General features: G+C 37.5%; 1 protein-coding gene across 2 annotated transcripts in view; it reads right to left on the bottom strand.

The window, feature by feature from the left end:
• kcnk13 (potassium channel, two pore domain subfamily K, member 13) overlaps nucleotides 1-11,495 on the bottom strand; it is a 27,751-nt gene that overhangs the window by 5,674 nt on the left and 10,582 nt on the right. Inside the window, exons 2-3 of one of the 2 annotated variants that reach the window (XM_015391602.1) lie at nucleotides 2,368-2,828; nucleotides 2,062-2,286 (exon numbers count right to left, since the gene is read on the bottom strand). In XM_015391602.1, coding sequence (XP_015247088.1) covers nucleotides 2,062-2,286; nucleotides 2,368-2,828 — 686 coding nt within the window. Of the gene's footprint in view, nucleotides 1-2,061; nucleotides 2,829-11,495 lie in introns of both variants that reach the window. The other variant, XM_015391601.1, reaches the window with a different exon arrangement.

Here is an 11,495-nt window from a genome sequence, read left to right as displayed (position 1 = left end):
GGCGGCTGTATTTTTACTTTTTTATCATCCTTTTTTTCCCTTGTATTTTTTGGGTTATTTTTTGACCAGTCAAAATATTTAAAAGACATTTCCCCCATATACATTATTTCATTTATTTATTTTTAACAGCTTATTTCTGCTTCATATCCCTGTAGTATTTTTTCAGCAAACAGATTTCTCCGAAGCCTTTTATTTCCTTATTTTCTTTTTCTGCCTCTTTTCCTGTATTTCCACAATGTGTAGGTGTAAATGTAAAAGCAGAGGGACGGGGGGCTTTGGAACAGCATCACCGCTGCAGCTTCTCTCCTGTTAGCCAACGTGAGGAGCTGCTGGTGGCTGTCTGCCTGGCTAAAACTTGTAGCGGGGGCAAACTTCCATCGTGTTCTTGCCAATGAACCTAGAAGGGTTACAGATTTGGCAGAGAGTAGAATATATGCATGTGAATGCATACTCCAAATCTAACCAGGATCACTTCAATCTTTGTCTAGATAAGGGTTTCTTAACCCTGGTCCTCAGGGCCACGGTACTTCATGTGATTCAAAGGATTGCATTGTCTCCTCGGCAGCCATCAAATGCTGAAGAAAGACTGTCAGGTGTGTGGAGACAGGAAAACACCTTAAGCATGCAGGACACCGGGGGCCTGAGGGTTAAGAAACCCTGGATTAAACCATAGGACATATGTTTTTAATTTGAATGTCTTTTTCACAGTTTTGCAATGACAAGTTTTAATTAAGCCTTTTATTGTTATTTCATGTGTTATGCAGTTGTTTGTGACTGTTTTTATGGTGGACGAGATTGTCTTTCAGCTTCAGCAGGAGTCACCAAGGTCTTTTCCTTTTGTTCTGGTTTAATCAAAACACTTTAATCTCTGGGACACAGGCATCCTCTCCTTCTTTAATGGTGTGATAGCTGTACATTCCCAGACTGCTTATAATAGCATATAAACACCTGGACAGAGAGCTAGCACCTTCAGACATCTGGAAATTGTGCTGAGACCCATGAAGGTCCTTATATTCTCTTCCTAATGAGTTGGCTGTTTTTAACCAAAGATGTTAAAAAAAGCGGCGCATTTAGCAAAATATGAAAACGCTTTTGAGAGAAATTAAAGTAGGTAAGTGTTTGTATCTCTCAAGTACTTCAAAATTAAACTAAAGAAGCACAGCACTGAAGAAGGTCTGATCAGAATCCAAAGGTGTTGGTTTATAAGTGCCTTTCAATGCTCACATTGCTCCCAGTCATTACTGTACTTTTTCACACCATTGTGCAGCAAGTTGTGTTAGGGGATAGGGTTGTGCATTGACTGTGTTTTAATTGAGTCTATTTACACAGTTCAAAAACATTAAGATAAAACATCATGAGAAACATAAACAGCTTTAATGAGCCTGGATTTATTTGTGTGTGGGAGGTGAGCATGCTTTAATCCCTTACCAGTAAGCAGGTTGCTGTCCAGAGCCAATTACCCCTTGTTTGTCTGAAAACTTGCAGTTTCTCTGTAGTTTTGATTAAAACTAGGGTGACCCTTAAGCATTATCACACACTCAACCATGATAGGAAATGCTTGTTTTAGACAAAGATGATTCTGAAAATGAACTAGAGAGTAGAAATCCAGCTTAAAGATAACATCAGACCTGCTGACTTTTATTACTTGGATGCTAATGTTTACTTAATGTCTTTCAGAATTTTCTCTGCACTGTCAAAAATCTGCTATTTCATTACTGCTTCAGATTCTAACCTGGACTAACTTCTGTAATCAGGTAAAATAAATCCTGAAGGAGAATATTTGGCCATCAGATTATGACCTTTAGTTTAAGCACCTCTGAATAGCTAAAACAATATCATGAAAGCTTTGCCTTTAAATCTGATTGGGATTCTGTTGCATGCCTTTAAGTCAAAATCTCCAGTGTGACTAAATACAAACAATTCAGAAAGGGGAAGTAATAAGCATAGTATAAAATTAAAGTTTGTTTTCCCCTAATGTTAAATCACTGCTTCCCATGTCTGAATTCTAATTAGTATGATTTCATTAGAGCAGTCCAGTTGCACCTGGCATTGAGCTCTCACCTTGTTTGCTGCTAAAAAGTCCCTCATGGAGATCATTTCCCCAGACATCCTGCGACCTGGGTCAGTCTCGCTCTCATTTATGGCATCTGTTTCGATAGAGAGGTCCCTGCGGGCACGGAGATGGCCCGGAGCGACCACATTACGGCGAGGGTGCCGGTGAGGTCCCCTCCTGGGAAAGCAGCAGCGGCACGGGGCTTCCAGCCTTCTAAGTAGCCAGTTGAGGACCTGCTTGATGACAATGGAGATGACGTTGAAGAGGGAGTAGATGCAGCAGACCCCCGTGAGGATAAAGAAGAAGTTTCCAACCCGGTACGCAGCTGTAGCGTGACCCTCGTAGGAGATTCTCTGACTGCTGACCATATCCCCAAACCCAATGGTGCTGAAGGCCACGAAGCAGAAGTAGAGTGAGTCCAGGTAGCCCCAACCTTCAGCAGCTGAGTACATCAACGAGGCACAGCAGGACACCAAGATCGCTGCCGCTCCAAGGATAAACATCACGCAATAAACGGAGGGTTTCCATCCAGCAAGCTCTTCGCGCTTTTCTACTCCGCCTGCCTCTACTTCCTCTGAGACCCTCCGTCCGTTCTGCGGCAGCACGGCCTTGTTGCGGCGCCGTTCATGAAAGGACTTGAGGACGACAGCTATGACAGTGATGACCCGCTCCAGAAACAGGTTAAAGAAGAGGATGGTGGCCGCACAACCCAGTAGGCCGTAAAACATCAAGAAGATTTTTCCTCCGATGGTGGCAGGAGTAGTCATCCCAAACCCTGGGAAACAACCAAAGAGATCTAGCAGTTAGTTTAAGGAAAATACTGCTGCCATGGTAATAAAAAAAAAAAAAAAAAGCAGCCATTAGGACTTTCTCCACAGAATACTTCCAGATCAAATTAACACAAGCTGCAAAGAAAATCTTAATTTAGATTCATTCACAAGGTCTTGCAAATGAATGTGTTTTAAGAAAAATAATTAGCTGGCTCTAAAGTACATGAGAGCTGTAGCCATTAAAGATAATTTAACATTAAAATCTACATGTAATAAAAATTGACAACTGCATCCTGTGTCTGCTCTAAGTCTAGTGGCATCGGATGTAGGAGTTTGCCCTGAAATCGAAGGATTGACGGTCAAGCCCCGGCTCCGACTTTCAGTGTCGTTGTGTCCTTGAGCAAGACACTAATGGTGGTCAGAGGGCCTGGTGGCGCCAGTGTACGGCAGCCTTGCTTCTGTCAGTGAGCCCCAGGGCAGCTGTGGCTACAATGTAGCTTGCCACCATCAGTGTGTAAGTGTGTGTGTGAATGGGTGAATAACTGAATGTAGTGTAAAGCGCTTTGGTCAAGTCTCCTGACTTGAAAACGCGCTATATAACTACAGGCCATTTACCATATAGCATATATATATATATATTTAATATATATAACACGGCCAAATCCTTCAAAATCTTTACCATCGACAGGCAGCAGCCATATCCCGAATTTCTCGTTTTCCAGCCACTTATGTTAAAATTTGCATTTTCCGCTTTTTCTGTGCCTCGAGCTTCTGTTCCGAACATATGGCTTTAGGATCAACCAGGAGCAGGAACACGCAAACATGTGGAACCAGTTAAATCTGATNGAGTTACATATTAACAACGATGGTGATGAGTGGAAAAAAAAAAACACCTGGTCTCCTTACATTCAGCCACTCTTTCATCATCTCCTCAATGAGGTGGTCTCAAAAGTCGCAGTTACAACATAAGGCGCACCGCACATTTTGAGGGGAAAAAAAGACGTTTAAGTGCGCCTTATAGTCGTGAAAATACGGTAACTACAGGCCATTTACCATATAGCATATATATATATATATATATATATATATATATATATATATATATATATACTGTATATATAACACGGCCAAATCCTTCAAAATCTTTACCATCGACAGGCAGCAGCCATGTCCCGAATTTCTCGTTTTCCAGCCACTTAAGTTAAAATTTGCATTTTCCCTTCTCTCCTTTTTCTGTGCCTCGAGCTTCTGTTCCGAACATATGGCTTTAGGATCAACCAGGAGCAGGAACACGCAAACATGTGGAACCAGTTAAATCTGATATATTTAACAAAATTATTACTATTATTTTTTTTTATCAACCATTTAAAATACCATGATAATCATATTTAATGCATTTTAATGCCAATTAAGGCCTTAATTTAAAAAATAATAATTTAATGACTTTTAATGATTTTTAATGACCCGCAGAAACCCTGACTCAAAGCTTGCAGTTTTCTAGATTCCTATTTAAAAACTGTCAGATATTTTTTAGCCTGGCAGTACCCCCTTTTACCTTTTTACGTTATACACCAAACGTTTGTGCATTTGCTTTAGATACGGTATATCAAATGCTGAAATCTGGCCAAGTGACAAGAATAACAGATTGTTAAAGAAATAAGTAAATAGAAGCTTTCCCGGCAGCTTTACACAAGCAGATACAGCCAACATGTCAAAGAGGTTAGGTGAGGCCAATAGTGAACTTTCGGGGCCCGTATTCACAATACTCAATATGGCAGAAAACACTGCATTTTACTCTGAAAATAAATCCAAACCATAAAAAGGGCAAGGGTTGCTATGGGAACAGTTTTCTTTAACTTTAACAGGGCAGATGGTCAAAACTGAGAGGAAGATGGATTAAACGTGATGCATGTCGTTGCTGGAAAAGAGTTTTTAAGAGACTGCATTAAACTTCAGATAAGCCCTTGGTTTCCCTTCTAGCAGGACAGCAGCTCTAAGAATACAGCCAGAAAGGTTTAAAACAAGCTTGTTCAGGTTTTAGAATGGCACAGTCAATGTCTGGCCCTATTTTGCACTACATTGCAAAGGATACTGGAATGAATGTTCTATTTCCTCAGTAAGGCTGGATAAAATACAATATAAAAAACCCTGAATTGTTGCTTCTGTTTTTTTTAACAAGGTGAAAAGTAAAAGAAAAATTGAACAATTTCTGCTTCCCTTATGTTTCTCTTGTGACTTGCAAGTAAAGCAAAAAGGACAGCATGGTGAAACATCTTTTATTTCACTGCGGGTTACAGAAATGTTTTTTTTTTTTTGCTTAATTTACTAAAATGACTATTAAAGCTCAGTATATCTCTGAAAATGATAAATTATACATCAGTGAAAAACTTCACATCATATAAACCTAATAGTTTTTGTCATGCAATACATTAATTTATTTCATCGGGTACAGTAGATATAAATGTGTGAAACCTGAAAGGACTTTTTAGCCAGAAAAGGGAAGATCAACATGGAAACCTTTTTTCCTCATGATTGAGATAGAAAATAAAAGCTTCAACCTGACTAATTGGCTGCGCTACTCTGTGGCTTCTTGGGGAGGATGTGATTGCCTCTTCTTCAAATTGGTTGTCAAGGTGCTAATTGAACCAGAGTTGTCTCCAAAACATGACAATAAAGCCAAATGAGCTGGATTTTATGGATTTGTTTTTCTTTTCTTTGTATCTCATGTTATCTTTGAAGTGAGATATCTGAAGCTATTTGACCCATTTTATAAAGTATATAAAAACCATTACATTTATTATAGTTACTGACAGGTGTGAAAGGAATTGAGGTTTTAAGACATGATTTAATGAGTAGCTGGTGTTAAAGACGGTTTCTGAGTTGTACTGCAGTTCTGACTTCCCTCTGAGAACTTATGATATGAAAGATTATCTATTTGGCCTGTTTCATGCTGTAAATCTAACTTCTATTCAGTCAGCGACTTATTAATAATAGAAAAATAGCTCTGCCTAATAAATATAAGACTGCCATGCAGCTCCTCCTGAAGAAAACAAAACTTTTATCAAATTTTTAGGTTAAACCTCTAGATGAGTAGAAGAAAACACAAGTTTGGTAACAAGGAAACAAGAAAAATTGCATTTTTTTTTTATGTTTGGAGAAATACTTAGTGGCATAATCGGTTTCATGCATGTAGACGTGTGTATACCTGTGCTACCTTTGAATCATTGGACATCACACACTGTTTACTCTACAGGCCTTTTGGCCATGCTTCCCACATTTACCAAGCATTCCTCAATCAACTGCATGGACTTTTTCCAGAACCCTAGATGGCTGACTTTAAATCCCACAGCACCAAGCTTTTGAAGTCCAACAATTTAGGACAGTGGAATACGTAAAAGGAAATGGGTTTAATAGGTTAAATGATCACATAGGCCATTTTAAAGGGAACATCTCACTCATTTTTCAACCAATATCTGATGATGATCAAATTTAAAAATGTTGTACTTATTTAAAATTTTACAATGATGATAAAATAAAGGGTTTTTGTCAAGAACTTTCAAAGCTTTCTTAAAGAGAGACTGTAGGGGTTTCAGAATTGCCTCTGAAGTGTGAGATCATGTGGTATGGCACTAGTTTATATATAATACAACCCTATATAATAGGCTCTTATATGTTTAAAGTTTGAAAGATTAAACCTAATTATATTTGAGACTCTTTGCATGCTGCTTGAAATTTAAATTTGAATCAAAGACCACTCCAAGATATTTAAAATGTTCAACCACGTCCAATCTCTCTCCATTGACACAGATGGTTCATCAACCTCTACTGGCTGGTGGGAGAGAAACATACAGCCTGTTTTTCCAATGTTAAGATGTAGGCAGGAGTCCTGGAGCCATTGAGACACTGATAGTGTAGCGTTAGAGAGAAAAGCAGCAGCTTCACTTTTAGTTTTTGCATGAACATATAGTACAGTGTCATCAGCATATAATTGCATTTTTACAGTTTTACAGATATTGAGTACATAATTTACATAAAGGGTCTGAATAGAATTGGTCCGAGCATTGATCCCTGTGGAACTCCAGCAGAAAAAGTGAGGAAGATGGACAGTGAATTATCTATTTGAACTGCTTGATTTTTTCAAAGGGGCTTCAAGAGAGATCACGAGTTGGATGCTGTCTGTTGGCTTATGTGGATCCTTTCCTCGTCAAATCAAGTGTCAAGAGCTTCTACTTAATAAAAATAGATTATATATGGACATAGACTTTAATGAATAATTTTTCAAATATTTTTTTTCTGTTTGTCCTGTAAATGATAAAAAAAAAAATACCAGTCCAACTTAAATAAACGTCTAAAGCAACTGCGAGGTGCAGGTTGATCAAAAATCAAATGTCAAACAACCTTAGGGTTCTACTATTAGCTGGTGGACACTGGAGGTAAAGGGAGAACTTGTATGTACGTATTACTGCCACCCACTGGACTGACGGTGTAGTGCAGTTTCTCTCAGGATGATTATCGAAGGGCTTTCTGTATAATGGGATAAGATGCTGATGAATTACCCTGGATATCGATAACGCCAATCATACAAATGCTGTGGCTGTAAATCGAGGGTCTTTCAGTGGAAAAAAGGGCTAATAATATAAAAAACAAGTATAACTGGGAGCTGGTGATAATCTAGCCTCTACGAGCTGTATCAGGTGTGGAGCCGCGTTATACACTGACTGCAAAGGAAAAGGGCGACAAGCATAACCTGAAGGTTAAGGGCTTTTTTAATCTGACTCTGTAATAGGGTCAATTAAAAACAGCTGCATTAAAACAAAGTGACTTAAAAAATAACTTTATGTTTCAATTGGGGCTGAATCAATTAATCAGATTAATGGTAAACAATCCATTCTTGAATTAACTGTCAACTATTTTAGTAATCAACTGGAGTATAGAGACTGTAAAACATGCCTTTAGCTGACAGAGCGACCCACTTAGAGCAGTAATTCTACCAAAATTGTAAAAAGAAAATCTATAAATATTTTGCATTGGAGATAGAAACCTTCTTTTTCTGTCAATATGCTATTTTCAGAACTCCACAAGTGAAAAAGTTTGAGTTTCACCTGGTTTGATTCTTTCAAAAATCTTCTTTAAGGAAACTTTTGCTATCAGATCATTATTGAAAAAATAATTGACTGAAACGATTACCAAAATAATTATTAGTTAAAGCCCTGGTTTCAATAACATTTTGTTATATATTTGTGTTTGGAGACTTACTTTATTTATTTAAACTTTATTAACCTGGAGCTTACTGGAAAGTAGCGTCACGCAAAAAAGAAATTTTCATAACATAGTGCTATTTGCAACTCCCTTAAACTTTGAAATATTTTTATCCATCCACTTACTGTCTATAACAGCTTAACCTTGCAGTTTTGCAGAGGGGAAGGCGCCTTTCTTCAGCTGTCATTGTGCAAAACACAGAGTACAGGTTGCCACTTTTTAATGGATGTATTCATTATTTTGTCAAAATTAAAATTGCATACTACCGTTTTATAGTGCATGTGAAATAAGTGGGAAATAATTTCACTGCCTTTGTTTTCATTTTAATAAAACATTTTTTTCCCCCTAGCTGTTGTTATAATTTAATTATATTTGTTATTGGTCTCCACATATTAGTTGTGCAAAAATAATGATTTGATTTTTCTTCTTTATTTAAATTTTTTTATTTTTTATTTTATCTCAATCAATTTTTTAATTCTTTTTTCTTATTGTAACAGAGGTGATTTGAGAGGAGGTGAAGGCTATCCACCTCCAAAAAATCCAAAAACTAGACTTCAGCACTGGTCTACTTCTCCCAGTACTTGACTGGGCTCCTCAATCTTCATGGACTCTCCGCATTTTATCACTTGACTGTTCCCAGAACTGGAACTTATTTGGTGTAAGAGTTTTTCTCATATTCCCTTTCATAACTGAATGAATGTCTGAGAGATTCAAAATGACAGAGATTGTTGGTGATTTTAAGGGCATCTTAAAGGTTCAGGAAAGGGAAAATGTTCACTTGAATTTTAATTCCAACCTTGCATTTGTGCACTTAAATCTTTCCAGATCTGTTATGTTATCTATGCGTGGGTTTATTTTGTTCTGCAGCTGTTTTATCATAACTTCAGCTGTCTTGCGAGGTCTCACTTAGAACATTTATTTTTTTTTTTATCTCAGTGAGGTTTTACCTTTTTAAAAGAGGTTCATGTATTTACCTTTTTGCTATTTTTACCTTGAAAACTTTGATTTTCCCCTTTTACAGAATGGCTATAAGCACTACTGATGACCTTCTAGAAAAAAATAAAATCAAAAATTGCTATTTTCTTTTTTATTTATTTATTTTTTCATATGAACTGCGCCTTTAATGAGAGTAGAAAAACATAAATAGATTTCTAGTGAAGGACATCAAAAACAGTAGAACCTTAGATCCATGTAAGCCGATTTATTACCTAAAATCTGTTTACCATGTTGTTTGTTTTGGTCGTTGTTTCAATCTTTACAAAATCAGAGGACAAAATTTGATTGAATTTGTATCAATAACTTGCGGCTGCTTATCTGACCTGAGCTGTTTCCTGTTTTACACTCATGGTTCTGTAGACCAATGTCTTAATTATACTGTTTGAAATAAAAGCAATATATTTAAAAAGCATCTAAAATTGTGTATGAAACCATTTAAGCCAATGTTAATTTATAAAAAGGCTTTACAACCCAACCTTTATATAATGCAAACAAATGTTAAAGCTGTGCTGTTACATCACCATCTAACACATTTAAAATAAAGAAGAAAAAAAATGCTTGAAAGTTGTCAAAGCATAAATCTCAGACTGAATGTTTGCTTATAAGTAGAGATGTTTCAATCCGATCTAGCTGGATCAGACATCTGATGAATGACGCTGATCCAGTCATTTATATATTTTTATATCATACATATCAATACAGTTACAGCAATCTAGTGACTTCAATTTTATGATTGTAATGCTGCTTACATCATTATGCAATGTGCACACAGCTGCTAGTGATGATTTATATCTGTGTTAAATTGCAACTTCATTAAACACCGTTTATGTCAACCATGATGCCTTTTAATCACATGGTCAAAGGACATCGGATTGAAATCTGATTTTTGCCCATGTATGGATGTAGGATTGGATCAGAAAAAATGGGTCACTAAATCTCTACTTATGAGACTCCAGCAGTTATTGGGAATGAGGTTTTATACACCTCGTCTCATCTTGCAAACTCCATGCAGAAAGACAACAACCCAGGATTCAAAGCAAAGACTTTGCTGCAAGGCAACAGTTCCACCACCATGTTGCCCATTTTCAAATAACTTATTTTTTAACACCTCATTATGCTTTGGGATGCTTTATTTTTTTAAACTAATAGAGATAAATTTAATACTCGTAAACCCTATGCATGCATTGTTTCTCTTTGTGTACTCTGGCTTCCTCAACAGTCCAAAACCATGAATTGTTAGATTATTTAGATTTAGGTATGAGTATGTGCATTTTTCTCCAGAAACCTGACCATTATGTACCCTTTCTTTTATCCAATGACTGCTGCAGATACCGTTGACGATGAATGAATGAAATCCATGTCAGCCATGATCTAAATAGGCAGTAAATGGGATAGCATTATTTCCAAACCAGACCAAATTCTCCATTAGACTACAAAAAGGCTGAGAGTGAATGCATTTGCATTAGGAGGCATGTAATGTGAATGTGAAACTATCACAATGCCACGCTCTCTAGTACTCTATAACACATCCGCCTGTTTTAATACAGGCAGTGATTTGATAGACGATCCAGTATGACAGTTCATTAAAAAGGCGTTATCAAACAAAAAAGGAGAGAACAGCATGTGGGATTAAAGAGTGGACGAGTAGATGATGCATAAAATATCAAATTTCCCTTCTTGATATATCTAACAGCTGAGCTGAGTCTGATAATTTGTCTGGCAATTGAGATATGATGTGCTGTATTTGTGCTGTGAAATATTGAGTGCTTTCTTACTTTCAGGGTCTGAACCCCTTTGGACATAAACAGACATGCTCCCTCTTCTCACACAGAGAGCTTTTAACAGCGTAGTTAATTAGATTGCTTCAAACTGTGTCTTACAAAAGTATTCTCACAGCCCTTTCCTGTTTGCCTCATCACCACTGAAAATTTATTTTATCAGGATTTTATGTAATAAGACAAACACACGGGGTGTCTGTTGCTCAGTGGGAAAAGTCGTCATCCTATTATTCTATTCTATCTCTATTCTCTCACTTTGCAAAATCTGTTAGTTCAATCTCTAACGTTATGGTCTCTCTGCTTTTTCTCATAGTAGCTTTGCCTCATCTGTTCCTGTTTGGCTGTGACACCAATCTGGAGAGAAATATCAGCTGTGCTGCTGCCATCAACACCGTTGTTTATATATGCTGGAGATCAGCCTGTTTTTCAGTGTAGTCCTGTTTCTCTGACTGTGACTGGCTGGATGTGCTCTCTTCATCCTCTGACATGGGAGTGTGTTTCTTGGACGGGGCCGCCTTTTGCAGCTGCTTTTTGTGTCTCTGCTTCTGTCTCCTTGAACCCCAGTCTGCCTCGGCAGATGGCCGCTCACACTGAGCCTGGTTCTGCTGGAGGTTTCTTCCTGTTAAAAGGGAGTTTTTC

The sequence above is a fragment of the Cyprinodon variegatus genome, unplaced genomic scaffold, assembly GCF_000732505.1.
Source record: "Cyprinodon variegatus isolate N-32 unplaced genomic scaffold, C_variegatus-1.0 Scaffold551, whole genome shotgun sequence".
In the NCBI taxonomy this organism is placed as follows: Eukaryota; Metazoa; Chordata; class Actinopteri; order Cyprinodontiformes; family Cyprinodontidae; genus Cyprinodon; species Cyprinodon variegatus.
Note: the sequence above shows the minus strand (reverse complement) of the source record. Positions and strands in the feature narration are given on the sequence as shown.